The sequence below is a fragment of the Parambassis ranga genome, chromosome 9, assembly GCF_900634625.1.
Source record: "Parambassis ranga chromosome 9, fParRan2.1, whole genome shotgun sequence".
NCBI lineage: Eukaryota > Metazoa > Chordata > Actinopteri > Ambassidae > Parambassis > Parambassis ranga.
Genome location: NC_041030.1, coordinates 18,018,698 through 18,033,721, shown reverse-complemented (window position 1 = coordinate 18,033,721; position 15,024 = coordinate 18,018,698). Strand labels below are relative to the sequence as shown.

General features: G+C 39.8%; 1 protein-coding gene across 1 annotated transcript; it reads left to right on the top strand.

Moving 5' to 3' along the window:
* Positions 1-4,587: 4,587 nt before the first annotated feature.
* mccc2 (methylcrotonyl-CoA carboxylase subunit 2) lies at positions 4,588-14,971 on the top strand. Its single transcript, XM_028415040.1, has 17 exons — positions 4,588-4,800; positions 5,657-5,723; positions 6,007-6,091; positions 6,298-6,399; positions 6,581-6,708; positions 7,051-7,163; positions 8,353-8,466; positions 8,644-8,708; positions 8,914-9,013; positions 9,147-9,242; positions 9,654-9,726; positions 9,810-9,886; positions 11,460-11,526; positions 11,727-11,883; positions 12,714-12,828; positions 13,663-13,748; positions 14,447-14,971. Exons 1-17 carry the CDS (start codon positions 4,669-4,671, stop codon positions 14,562-14,564), a joined length of 1,695 nt encoding a protein of 564 aa, XP_028270841.1. The 5' UTR covers positions 4,588-4,668; the 3' UTR covers positions 14,565-14,971.
* Positions 14,972-15,024: the final 53 nt, after the last annotated feature.

The following is a 15,024-nucleotide window of genomic DNA, read 5'->3' as shown; positions in this document are numbered from 1 at the left end:
TTTTTTGGCCAGATTTGGACTCAGGTCTATTACTCCACATCTATATACATGAGTGAGCTGTGAGGAACGAGGCTTTGGAGTGTCTCAGTGTGGCATTTTATTGCAAGCTGACAGGTCAGCGCTGGTCTCTGTCTAACCTCCCATTGTAAAACGTGCTGCGTGCACACGGAGCAGAGCGATGGACTGCTAAAGTGGATTAAGTGATCTAAGTGAGGGCTGTGGAGGAGGACGCTCCACCATTACAGTGAATGATACTCCTGTTACTGCTCTCCAAGCAGCACTCCACACAGCCAAAAGTGGGAGAGAAGGAGGAAAAGGTGGGGATGAGCCACCCTACTTCAACATTTTATATTAAGAGCACTCGCAGCATGCAAATTACCCACTTTGCCGACAGACACAGAAGTTGGATTAAACAAACAGGCCACACAATAGCAGGATGGCGCTCATGTATTTGGCTGGTTTGGCTCATAAAGCTGCATCTAAGAAGACATAATCAGACTATACACTGGTGACCACAGCTGTCATATTAACACTTTCACAACCATGTTAGGGACCTTCCAGAATAATGTTTGCGAAACTGTAAAGTGCCACTTTACAGAAACAGTACAATCCTCTGCTAACAGTGGATCACAATGTGATTATTTACTGCTTAATTCTGATGATATTGTATAATAATAAGGCTCAGTCAATATAATCATATCTGATCACTATGAGCACAACCTCCCCATAGGACCATTAAACTGCTGAAGTGCTCCTGGCACAGCGTCGGACATGGTTGCTAGGAGATTCTAAGCCAAACCTGAAGAGTGTAACAGGAGGGGTCATACCTTTCTATGGGACTATATTGCTCCTCTACATCAGCCAGAGGAAGGTCAGGGTCTTTAGATCAGAACTCCCAGGTGAACATGCTGCTGTGCATCTTTAGCCTTGACAGAAGTCCACCATAAATCCTGTCTGTGAGTTTTCATTTAACTATATTGAACCTGCATGATCTGCTCTAGCTGTAAGAGGCAGGCAGCTTTATAATAATAACAATAATAAAAAAAAAATAATAGTAATACCTGCCAAATTACACAATAGAAAATTGCTGTTCTTGGATGGTAATATGTGGATTTCTGCAGAGAGGGAGAAGTAAAAAGAGGAAGACAATAATTCAACATGGAATAAAAAAAGAAAGAAAAATGACTCCCAGTGCTGCAAAATTGTTGCTTTTACTGCCAGTAAAAGCCGAGCAGGTACAGTATTCCTTGCTGTTTGGAGGGACAGGCTCGTGCAGTATTCAGGGTGTGCTTCAGTGTGTTTTTAATAGGATTATATCACAGCCATAAGCCTCAGCATTCTCTTTAATGGCCTTGTATTGCTTTTTTGACAAAATCTCTTCCTGTTGTTATCTGACTCACTAATATTCATCTCTTTACCATTTTCCACCTCGACAGTGCTGTCACATGTGTGAAAGGAGATCGGATGCATAGGAGAGAGCACGTCCGTCAGCTTATCTTTGGAAGTGAATGTGACAGTGATCCTGTAATGAGATGAGACGTCTGTGAGGAGCTTTATACTCCGGAGCCATTCAAAAAAAAAAAAGGACATTTCTCACAACAGCTGATGCTGCTAACCATCTCCTGGCCTGATACAGGCTGGACTGATGATTAATTCATGTCTCTGCCGTCTTAACGAGGTTGTGCCCGTTAGTGGGCGGGAATGGGGGGGTGCACTCTGCAGAGCTTTGATATCCTACATTCAAGGCTGTGTCACACATTAATGACTTCTTTGAGCTGTGAAACGAGCATCATTATCTATTTCCAAAAAGGGAAGGAGGAGAGATTTTAACCCATCGTGTATAAAGACAGGGGAGGAATCAGTCACCCGGTGTGTGTGTGTGTGTGTGTGTGTGTGTGCTACTTTCGTTACTTGAGCACTGCAAACTGCACCTGAGGCAGAGGGAAGAGAAGCCATGTGCGGCTTTGCATGAATTATTTTTGTTAAAACAGATCAAATCGAATGTTTTAGTGCTTTTACTTGATGCAACATGCACCACATGTCTTTTATTTGTCAGAACCTATCGCCAGACAATGACTGATGGTGATGTCAGAACCATTGCTAACATTTATTATTAGAGCATGGAAGCCTGCTGAGACACAGCCCGGTCTCACAGTTTATTTTCTCCTGATTTATCTGCCTGAAAACATTTAATTAACTCTTTAAGTGGAAGATATGTGGCTGGTGAAAATAGCATCAATCAGGACAATGAGAGAATTGGGCAGAATCTGTGCTTGTTACTGGACACATGACCTGCTTCTCATCCCATAAAGGGGAAGCCCATGTGACACTGATACAGGAAATGACTGTCGATTCCAAACCATGTGATAGTAGTGTAGTAGTAGTGATGGTAGTGTATCAGTGGAGCCATATCACAGAACAGTACAGTCAATTGGCAGCAGATGCTGAATGGTGCCTGCACATTGGTGCTGGCCAATCACAGCAGACTTTGATTATCAAGAGGGTCCACCATCATGGCCGCCACGTCACATACAGTATCTATTAACTATTAACCTGCTTTGTTCTGCAGTGCAGGGTCATGGGGGGGTGGAGCCTATCCCAGCTATCAACAGGTGAGAGGCGGGGTACACCCTGGACAGGTCACCAGTCCCATCGCAAGGCAAAATAGAGACAGACAACCATTCACACTCACACCAATGGTCAATTTAGAGTGACCAATTAAAATCATTCTAAAGCACGTCTTTAGAATGTGGGAGGAAGCCGGAGTACCCTGAGAGAACCCATGCTGGCACAAGGAGAATGTGCAAGCTCCACACAGAAAGGCCCCAGTCAGAACCGAACCGGGAACCTTCTTGCTGTGAGGTGACAGTGCTAACCACTGCACCTAATAAGGTCGAAGGCTTCACTACTTCATTGTTCCTCGTGTTTATGAGGCTTCCTCCTAAAGTCTGGAGACACGTTGAACAGTCATGTCAGTTTAACTTCAACTGAAAGCAGATAATGGCCACTTCTGTTCAACTCCGGTGGGAAAAGCAGGCACAATAGCACAGCCCTGGAGCCAGCTCACCGTTTTAAGGTTACCATGTTGGGCTTTCATGAATATGCTGTGAAAAAGAACACACCTGTCAAGTAAGGCTAGGGTGCTTAAAAAAGCTGGCGTGCCAGAACAGATTCTCTGAGAAGAATCAGCATCGACTGGATAGACGGCCGTTTACACGAGCCTGTGAGGATGAATTAAATATAAAATAAACTTAAAACAAAACTAAGAAACGATAACACAGGATAAATAAATTCCATCATTTTTCTAAATAGCATTTTTCCTTAATCCAATCTGAGCTATTCAACTCACCTCCCAGTCATCAGAATATTCTCTCTCTCTCTCTTTTTTTACATTTAAAGAGGCTTTTCATGCCTCTACATCTATTCTGTCACTTCACGTTCTGCTACCGTGGAAGGATGAAGGGTCACGGGAAAGTAGAGAGAGCTGCACGAGTGAGAGGGTGTAAGTTCACACACAGAGTGGAGGATTGTATATTTCCTAAGAAAACAGGAGCAGCCATTTGAGTGGAGGTCAGGGACATTTCTATGCATGCCGATAGAATAGGTGGAAGCGTTGGAGGAGAAAGGCCTCTTAAAACCAAATGAACTGAAAGCTCTTGGTTTGAATGCTCTTCAGCCTGTACTCTGCCAAATGTACTCTAGCTGAAATAAAGCGCTCGGGTCAGAAGGGATGTTTTTTTTTTGAAGCTTTTAGGCTAACTCTGATTCCCACTTAGAACCAACTTAGTTCCCATTTCTAAACAAGGCCGGGCATTTTTTACCGCATACAGGGACAGAGGTATGTCTGTGTACACACTGTGAAATGTACAGTATTAAATACCAGAATAACTTTATGATGAGTCAAATTTAAATGTAGTTAAATTTGTTTAATCTGTCTAAAAAAATCACCCTCTGACTGATTTATTATGGATTAAACTTGAATTATACTTAAATCACATGACTGGGTGAACAGATATTCCACATACACGTGCACCCACACACACATACACACACAAAGATATCATTTGTAATGCTTATGAAATCCACGTGGTGGCAGCTTTGATGTACGATTCAGTACTTGGCATTTTGCCTTCAGCGTAAACTCCAGCTGTTTACAATTTCTACCTCTGAAGCCTTGGGCTATTTTTTATTTATTTTTTTTTTTTTTTAAATTTCCACCCTAAAAATGTCTCGTTTTTACTCAGGACAGGTCAACAACTAACCATAAGACCAAAATTAACAACCTTGATCTCCATGGAAAAGAGTCAGTTGGGATGCAGTACATCTCTAAGCACTGTTTATTTCTGTTCTAAAAAAAAAGAGTAGAATTTTATGTTTTATGTTTATGACTGCAAATTTAGGCACACGAATCAATTTTATTTTATATTTTGATCTTGTTTGTACTAATTTAATCCATCTCTGAAATATATGAAATGTTGGTTTTTATAGATATACTGTATACATTATGTATTTCTACATGGTTTCTGCAACAAGTACATCTGTGAACAACAGATGGCGCTACGGAGCTTTACGTCCGCTTAAAAAAACACCACCGAAGAAGAGCACTGCTAGATTAGCTAGCAAGCTAGCAGTTGTAAATTACAGGTATAGCCAGTCGTGAGCATCAACATGCTGCTACAGTCCGTCAGACCGTGGTTGCTTCGTTGCAGGAGTCTACCGCTGGCCGCCACAAGAACTTACTACGCTGATGAAGTTGCTCGACTCGGGTCTCAACCTGACAAACACTCCCCTGAATATCAGGTAGGTTAGCCTGCTGCTAACATCTGCTAGCCAGAGTGCAACGTTACGATTCGACCAGCTGCGTTATCAGTTCATCTGTGTGAGGAGGGTCACACCTGACAGAGGAGCAGAAAGTCATGTTATGGTCCACTAATGTTGATTAGCATGAAGGCAGTGGTTTATTTTAGTATAACTATGTATAAGTCTAGAGGTCAAAACCTCTGGAAGCTAAAGTTTTAGCATTTACATCAGTGTTGTGGTATTCTGGGGCCAGTTAGTTTACATGTGACTTGTGCCCAGAGTATAACTGCATCTCATACTATGTATTTATGTATTACGAATATATAAAGTGTAAAACGTACTTCTGAGCAGGTTTTTAACTTTGACTATCACTTAAACGGCATTATAGACCGTTTATTTATATTTAATGCTGTAATGCTTGCAAAGATTATCTCTAAATTATAATGAGCAATTTTATTTTTCAGTGTAACTCTTTGTACGTAATGTAACCAACAAATAAGAATTCATCCTCACAGGTGTAATACTGGAGAATGTCACTTGATGGCGCCAGAGACCCATTTCTTATAGAGAGACTAACTAATACAACATTTATATGCTTATGTCAGTGTATCACATCTAATCAGCTTTATTACAGCCATATATTTGTAGGATGATGACAAAGTGTTTGTCATGTGGTGTCTCAGTTGTGTTTAACTGCATTATTAATCTTTTATGTCTTTATAATTTGTATGGAGAAATAAATAAACACATAGACATAAATCTATTTGGAGGGAAAAACACTCTTGGGATGCATGATGATCTGTTACGGTTTTATTATCAGTTCAACGAAACAATGTAAATACACTTTTATTTTCAGGAGAATTATGATCGAATGAAAGTTCTTGTTGATGAATTGAAAACCCGGACAGAGAAGATTAAATTGGGTAGGTGTGAGCACACAACAGATTACATTCTACATTATTCACATGCGTTTTAACTCAGGCACTGCAAAGAAGAGTCGGAGTACAGGCTGTAGTCTGGACAAAACACCTTTATTTACACGTGTATGCTCTAGTAAAACTTGTTAAGTTGCTGTGATTAAATTTCCTAGGCTGCTTTACTTATTCATATTCACAAAAAAGCTTGAAACACTGATGTGTGTATGTACAAAATGTGTTTTAATAGAATACTGATTATTGTCAGATTAATGTATTTTTTAAAATCCAGGTGGAGGAGAAAAAGCAAGAAGACTTCATACTTCTCGTGGGAAACTGTTGCCTAGAGAGCGAATAGACAGACTGCTGGATCCAGGGTATTATAATCTACCTCCATCTTTGAAATTCATGGCTGAGTTGTAGCACAAACTGCACTCCTCTTGTTTCCTTACACAATCTATGATGCAAATAGCACTAATATTTGATGCTGTACATGCACTCTGGGAGCAGGGACAGGAGGATAGCATTGCTATAGTCTGAAACAGATTCATAAATACCCATAATTTGGTTCATTTCCTTGCAGGAGTCCTTTTTTGGAGTTTTCCCAGTTTGCTGGATACGAGCTGTATGGAAAAGAGGAGGTCCCAGCAGGTGGCATAATTACAGGGATTGGACGGGTATCAGGGTAAGTGCTGTGAGCTCTTCTGACATTTACCAGGTTGGCCTTATAAAAAGTGACAGTATTTTAGTTCTTATGTTGAACTGAATAACCAGGGGCTCAGATCCGAGATAATAATTATACTGCATGATTTCCAGTGAGCTCTCCAGGTGCAAGCTCATTTAAATGTGGTGGTTTTTTTCCATAGGGTGGAATGTGTTATTGTTGCAAATGATGCTACTGTCAAAGGCGGGACGTACTACCCAATTACAGTGAAGAAGCACCTACGTGGACAAGAAATAGCCCAACAGAACTACATGCCATGCATTTACTTGGGTGAGTATTTGAGTATTTCAAATAAAATAACCTAGAAAACACTAGAGTCTTATTGGATAAAGAGTAATGTTGTATTTTAGGTCATCTTGTGCAAGCCGTACTTGAAGTTATATTTTCAGTCATTTACTAAATTCAGCAGCTTAGTCAGCCAAATCTGCTCTCCAAACGCCCTGTGGGAAAAATCCTGACAGTTTTTTTTGCAAGTATGCAGTCTTGGGACATCCCAGAAGGCTTTGGCTGAGGGATGCAGGTTGCTGATTATATATGGGGAGAGTCTGTAATACAGCCAGAAGCGATATGTTAATAATACTAATTGCTGGGTGATGTCCCGATGTCCCTCAGTGGATTCTGGAGGCGCCAACTTACCAAGACAGGCAGATGTCTTTCCAGACAGAGATCACTTTGGGCGAATCTTCTACAACCAGGCCAGGCTGTCTTCAGAGGGAGTAGCGCAGGTAATGCTGACGGCTTCTATTGTAACCTATTATTATGCTATATTTTCTTGTATATTGGTTGTAATTTAAATGGTTTATAAGCAACACAGTAATTGAGCAGAGGTGCTACATTTAAATTAAATGTTGTACTAGGGCTGTGTATTGGCAAGAATCTGGCGATACGATACATATCACGATACAATATGCTATACGATATATCCCGATACTATAACAAAGACGGTATATAATCACAATATATACCGTGAGTATGGAAAGCTTGTTTGGAAAGCCTCATCTAAATACTAATATTATATTAATACATCTTTTACAAGAACAAAATGTTTTATTAATTAATTATTTTAATTATTGCACACAAAAGTAAGATGTTGAAATTAATATTTGCTCATAAATAATTAATAAAAAAATGAATTTGGCCACGACTTAAATCAATACCAGTATCTCCAAATAAAATATCGCAATATTTCACAGAATCGATTTTTTCTTACACCCCTGTTTTACCCATATTTTCATTGTCTACAGCAGCAGCAGTCAGCTGACAGTTTTTGCATTGACAATTTAAATCTTCATCCAACATTTGGCATAACAGAGCCCTGTAAGATAAACTGATGCCTCATTGTCCATTCAAAGAGGGAGCAGGTGTCATCATTTGACTTACACCGCCACATAAAGCAAGCTTTTATGTCTCACTCACCTTCAGTGTAGATTCCTTCACTCATCCTCATTATTGTTCCACAAAAGGTGTTTGGATTTTACTCTGCAGAAGGTAGAAGGCTGTTGCTTTGAAATTCAAAAGAAAAAGAGGAAGATTTCGCACAGATCAAAATGGTCATTGTAACAGCTCTTGTGTGTTTGTCCTTCACTGTGTAGAGTGAAGTGTGTTCAGAGTTTGCTAATGGCAGTTTTTATAGTTGTTCTGCTTAAAGTGGAAAGTTTCTCTGAGCTCACCTGAATTCTGAGTTGAAGTTGTGCAACTGTTCCCAGTTCAGTAAGCAGCTCGGAGACAGCAGAGAGAGAACTGAGACTTTAGTTTAGATGGGCTGAGTGGAATTATAAGGAAAAAATCTTACCAGATACAAATTATAATTCATACAAGGTATTTATATATATATATATATATATATATGCCTTTTGAACTTTGCCTGGAGGCGATCTTTTAATAACATTCATTTCTTTTTCTTCCGTCTCAAAGATTGCCGTTGTGATGGGGTCATGCACTGCTGGAGGAGCGTACGTACCAGCCATGGCAGATGAAAGCATCATCGTGCGGAAGCAAGGGACTATTTTCCTCGGAGGACCTCCGCTGGTACATGACCACTGGATAATATGTACAATTTAACAAACGTCAAGTTGATAGTTGAAATAGGTGTCAGTAATAAGAGCTTTAAGAAATAATATCTGTGCTGCACTGAAGTAAAGGGTGTATTGCGTGAATAGTGAGTCTCTTAATGCACGTTAAGAATCAGTGTTTGTATTGAAACAGGTCAAAGCTGCCACAGGGGAAGAAGTTTCTGCAGAAGACCTTGGTGGTGCTGATTTACACTGCAAGTATGTGACATTCTTCATCTTAACCTGATGATACACTTAGTATTTTTCTATTGCCCTAGCCTACTTAATAACGAAATGAGCAAAATAAGCATCCTTTATCTACAGTGAATATTCACATTCACATGCCCTCGTGTCTGTGTTAATTCCCTGAGTGATGATTCACGTGCTGTCATATCTCCACAGTGATTTGTTTGTTATTTTACAGAAAATCTGGCGTGACAGACCACTACGCCTTAGACGATAACCATGCACTCCATTTAGCAAGAAAAGCCGTTCGAAGCCTCAACTACAGAAAAAATATCGAGGTGCATCTCGTTATTAATAATTGACATTCCTGTTAGTTATATATATATATATATATATATATATATATATATATATATATATATATATGTCTCTGCTCATTTCTATTCACTTTGATTCTGTTTTGTGTTTTAGGTTACCACAGAGCTCACTGAAGCCCCGCTCTACCCTGCAGATGAACTCTACGGCATAGTGGGAGAGAACTTGAAACGCAACTTTGATGTCAGAGAGGTATTTGTCCAGTTTTCTGCAGACTCTGTGAGAAGAGAGAAACAAATGTTGAGGGTGGATATAAAACGATTCTTTTATATTGAAGGAGTTCATACGTGCATCGAGACCTTAAATAAGACGTAGCTTTGTTATGATTTGTTTTGCTTAGTGTGTGTCCAGCAGAGAAATAAAACCAAATAGGATGGGGTGCACAGCAGTTTACCAACTTTTATTATACCCAACATAAAGTTGAATAAACCCAACAAATCAGAAATCTTTAAACAATGTGAGGCCCTAATTGATTGATATGTGGGTTTCATTAGGCACTTTACCTTCTTTTCAGTCTGTTACAGCTGATTTTCTGTCTTCTACCCATTTGTTTGGTTCTGTATTTCAAGTATTTACAACTGTGGCACATTCATTGGATTGCAGGTCATTGCCAGAATTGTGGATGGCAGCAAGTTCGATGAATTCAAGGCATTTTATGGAGACACACTTGTCACTGGTATGTTAAAAGAAATGTTTAAACTTCTGCAACACAGAGTTTTCTTTTTTCACCATGTGATTTTCCAATTTCTGCTTGTTCAGGATTTTCAAGAATATTTGGCTACCCTGTTGGAATTATTGGCAACAATGGAGTCTTGTTTTCAGAGTCTGCCAAAAAGGTAAGCAGCATCTGTTGTACCCAATGTAAAGTACACTAAAAAAATAACTTAGTTCACAGGCAACATCTGTGTGACTGCAAAAACCCCATCATCACGTTTAGTTTTCCAAGGAGTCAGCAAGTTATGGTTATGTGCCTCTCAAAATGTCAAGGATTTTAAACACAATACTAAAGCACTTCAGACGGTATTCTCCACAGATTTTCTGCGTTCAGCGCTGAATACCAATATTTCTCTCCTCATAGATGGCTCGCACTGACCCGTCGCAGCTGAGGTGCAGAGTCTCTCTCGTACGATAAGCTCTCAGATTGCTCTTGTCTGCATCATCTCATGAGTATGCTGATGAATGGCATAGTAATAACATAGCGTTTAGAAATCATGAACAAGGGACAATCATAATTTTCACTCAATATAATTCGCTTAATTTGCGAGCCAATTTTCTGCGAACAGGGCTGAACTTTGCTCGAGCTTAGGGAAGACGAGGAGCTGAATTTGTGATTACAGACTAATAAGTTTTTCCAAACACGTCTTGAATTACATTATAAGCTTGACCGCTGTGCAGTGTGAACAGCACGGTGTAAGTATTGGCTATCTCATCAGTGTAATTGCTGTCTAAAGGGTGTCTGCCACAGCGCTTCAGATGTGGAACAGACATGCTCAAAAGGCATATTCAAGAAAAATCAATACAGCACCTGGATCCTGAGATGTATTTTTGAGACACGCTGTCATCACTCAGGCTTCTATTATGCTAACCGTTAAACGGTTAGAAGCCTTTTCCTTCTGTATTTATATTGCTGAAAGAGAAAGGTAACGGATAAAAGATTACATTTTGGTTGTGTGATGGATCATTTTTCACCATATGACAGTTTCTAATAGGCAGCCGTCTTTCATGTTGTCTCCTGCCTCACTGAAAGACAGTCAGCAGAGGTAACTGCCAAAAATAAAGAAAACACCTGAGTAATTCAACAGTACAAAGTGTATGGAAATGAGTTGTCTCCACACTCTGCACACAGTCTTTTGTATGTGTTTTTCTGTTCAACAGCTCCTGGCAGGTCTGTGCTGCAGTGATTTATGGATTTATTTATTTATTTTGCACCACTAAAAGGCCGTTCAGCTCCTGCATATTCAGGCTAAAATCTAGATAGATACAAAGTCTGTTAGATGACTTGATTCTGTCCCTCCTCATATGAGGATGATGATGATGATTGAGGTGAGGCTACTGACGAAGTAGAGTGATTCAGAAGGATCACTTCAGGCAGTGTTTACAGCTTCTTCCAAAAAGCACAAAACCCAGACAGGGGAGTTTCAGTGTGGCTGCTGCCCAGACACTACCTCAAGCAGTTCAGTATGGACATCTGTGTGCTTTGAATATATTCTCTGATACATGTTTACTTGCTGGTTCTTTTTGCAGTTCATTTAAAGTTTATCTGCTTCTCCTGAGATGGCCAGAAAAATACATTATTCCCAGATTTTTATTTTTATTTTTAGGTAGTGATGTATTTTTTTTAACTCTTGGCAGTTGTTCTTTGCTGTTGGGTATATACTACATTTAATAAATATTTGAATTTCTTTTCAGGGGACGCATTTTATTGAATTATGCTGCCAACGCAACATTCCACTTATATTTCTCCAAAACATAACAGGTTTGTTGGAATTCTATTTTCTGTGTTACATGAAAAGCATTAATAAGTCTTAACTCATATAACGTACATATTTAAAAATGTGGAAATCTGTCCCTCAGATTCACTTGTGATTCATTTTTAACCTTTAAACTTTCTCCTCTTTGATAACGACGAACAGACTGCCAACCCTTTTCTATCTCTCTTCTCCATCTTCATCTCAGGTTTCATGGTGGGTAGAGAGTATGAAGCAGGAGGAATTGCCAAGGATGGAGCAAAGATGGTGACTGCAGTGGCCTGTGCCAATGTGCCCAAGATTACTGTTATCATTGGCGGCTCCTATGGTGCGGGAAACTATGGCATGTGCGGCCGAGCCTACAGGTAGGCAGAAGTTTCTCACTGCAGGGGTGAGCGGTGTGTTGGAATAAAAAAATAGCACCAATGCGACACAAGGGAATAGACCGGCTACCCGGATATAAAGAACATTACCTTTGTCTGAGCACAACATACAGGATGTGTACAGAACCTGTAGTGTTTGCCTTTGAGTTTGTAGAATTCCGTGCGTCAGATGTCCTTGGATTATGTACACGTAGGTGTAAGTGACTTTCTGATGCCACTGAAAGGCTTCGTCCTTTTCAATGCTGAAAACATATTCTTTAATCAAAACGTTAACTTTAAATCGAATTTGCAGACTTTTGCTAACCCTGTGCGCTCCCTTCCTTTTCAATGGAAACAATTGTGCAGTGTGTACAAATTCCTTACTAAAAAGTTACCCATTGAGAAGTGTTCCACTGCTGTTACATTGTCAGACTCACGCGGATGTGAAGTGTGGAACCACCAATGACATTTTATTAGCTGTATCAGTGGTAAGCAGTGGAAAACTTGCATACAAAAAAGTGTTTATACTCTTTATATGTGTGGATGCTCTCATTCATCCAGGTCATATTCATTTCCAAGAGTTTTAAATCGAGGTAACTGGACTCAAGGTTTGTTTTTTGTGGCGAAACGTCTTCAAAAAACAATCCTTGAGTCCAGTTGCCTCGATTTAAAACTCTTGGAAATGTTTATACTCTTCTTTGGTTGGACTTCTTAGTTTTATATACCCAGTATTATACATTATCTTTTCTGTAGCAGGTTGTTTTTTTGATTATTTCTGACCATTCCCGCTCAACATTACAAGCACACTGATGCCGTTTTTTTTTGTCACGCAGCCCCCGATTCCTCTACATGTGGCCAAATTCCCGCATCTCTGTAATGGGCGGAGAGCAGGCCGCCACCGTCCTGGCCACCATCACTAAAGATCAGAGGGCACGCGAGGGAAAGGAGGTAATGATTCGCATTAATCATCTCATCTGCACTCCACCGGAAAAGGTGGATTCGCTGCCAAAAGCATAAACATTATGAAAGACACTTTTTCTTTCACTAATGGTTTGACATGGCAGGTTGGAATTATATCACTGTTCCAAATGTTGCTGTGATGACTTATCCTGAATAGTGCAGCCATCAAAAATGGCTGTAATTAAACTGTGTCAGGTGTGCTGTTACGGGTGTATTAACGGTGCATTAATAGCTTCAGAATGACACCTCACATCTGCACCCTGATGACAGGCCTTTCAATGATATTTAAGATGCTTCAACACAAAAATGCAGCAAAAGCTAATTATTCTTCTCTTGTACAGCTGAACCCTGGTGAACAATTGAAGAGCTTTTTGCAGCGGTATCAAGCTAAATCCATGCTGCAAACAAGTCTCATCATTAATCTCATAACACAGCAGTCTGAGTGAAGTGATTTTTGTCACATATTTGCCATTTAACAAGCACCTGATACAGCAGCATTAGGAGTTAGGAGATGTTTTCTATCCATTATATCTTTAGTGTTTATGCACTGAATTGTTTATTTGTCCCTCTTAGGTAAAACGGATGCAGTCTGATGAATGTAATGTTTATATTTTGTTGAAGCCTTATCTTATGAGTTCCTTTGTGTTGCGTTTGTAATTTTATTTGCTCGGTATTTTCAGGCTAAGGAAACTGGCCTTGATAGCAAATGGAATGGCCATCTTCTCTCGGCTTTACATTCCACTACACCTTCAATAATTCTTTAAAAATGCCTCCGGCTATGGTTTCTTATTGCCTAATTTTGTTTTTGCAATTTATTCACAGTTCACAGCCGAGCAAGAGGCTGCCATGAAAGAACCAATTGTGCGTCGGTTTGAAGAGGAAGGCAGCCCATACTACTCGAGTGCTAGGTGAGATTTGGTCATGACACATCATAAGTCTCAGCCGGATGTGTAATAAAATGAAAGGTTGCACAGCACACTGACTCGGTGCATGAAGCCTTTTGAATGTCAGGAACTCAGAACAGGCTGAGGGGAAAATGCTCTTTCTGAGGAGGACTACCAGCAGGACACCAGCATGTGTTTCCAATTATCCTTTGAAATCTTTTCATTAAATCATGTGATCTCTGTTTTCCACAACAAAAGCTCTTTATGCATGCTGAGGGTTGCCGTGAGGTGTGTTTCGCCACTGTTGGAGGTCCTGTTGTTTTGTTAATATGATCCTTTGTGCTCTTCATTTAGTCCTGTGCAGAGCACATATCAGATTATATGGTGGGAAATTGTGTGTGTGTGTGTGCATTACTATTATTTATTCAACTGGGGAAGAAAGCCACTGTGATGGAACTGTCCTGGAAATTAGACAGAACTTGTGTAAGATAGCTAAGCTTAGCCAGATAGCTGTTACATAGCAACATTGTATAGATCATATTTTGTTAGCTGATCAATGTAATTATATGTCATTTAGAAACGATGAGTAAGCTAGCTAAATTAGCAACAGAAGTTCCATTTACGTAGATGTTGCTTAAGATTATACTACAAAGATGCATTAGAGGAATGAGGTGTGATGTGCCATCTAACAATGTGAACCACTTTATTCATATTTTTTTCAGGCTGTGGGATGATGGGATTATTGATCCTGCTGACACCCGTGTGGTTTTGGGACTGAGCCTCAGTGCAGCACTCAATGCACCAACGAAGAAGACGCGATTTGGAGTGTTCAGGATGTAATGCTCATTTAGCCTGTACAGGTAGAGACCTCAGACAGAGCACAGCTGCACTGTATATATTCTAGTCTTTGTAGTTTTATTTGTGATGCGGTGTCACCACATATAGAGTAACAAACACAGGAGTGGAATCACACGGGTTTGTGTACTATGGGATGGGATGGGAGGATGAAAGCTGGTTGGTGGATGTTGTGCCTTAACTGTTACCATAACTCAAAAAAATACAGTTCTCTGGTGGACTGGGGTTTTTATTAAATACTGTAAATGTTGAATTTAAAAAAACTTTAAATTGCGGCTTCTTTTGGTAAAATATGAGTGAACATATTTCTTCATAAGGGGGCACTGTTTAGCCATAAATATCCAGGGGTTGGTAGACACTACATTCTTCACAAATAAAGTTCCTCTTCTCGATATATGTTCATTGATACCGTTTTTTTAGCGACACTTGTGGGTTTATTTTCTGT

Excerpts from the sequence above, each read along its gene's own strand:
- mccc2 (XM_028415040.1), top strand. The coding sequence starts at position 4,669 with ATGCTGCTACAGTCCGTCAGACCGTGGTTGCTTCGTTGCAGGAGTCTA. Across the intron at positions 6,400-6,580 it reads GGGATTGGACGGGTATCAGG|GGTGGAATGTGTTATTGTTG; the intron begins GTAAGTGCTGTG and ends TTTTTTCCATAG. Across the intron at positions 9,887-11,459 it reads TTTCAGAGTCTGCCAAAAAG|GGGACGCATTTTATTGAATT; the intron begins GTAAGCAGCATC and ends ATTTCTTTTCAG.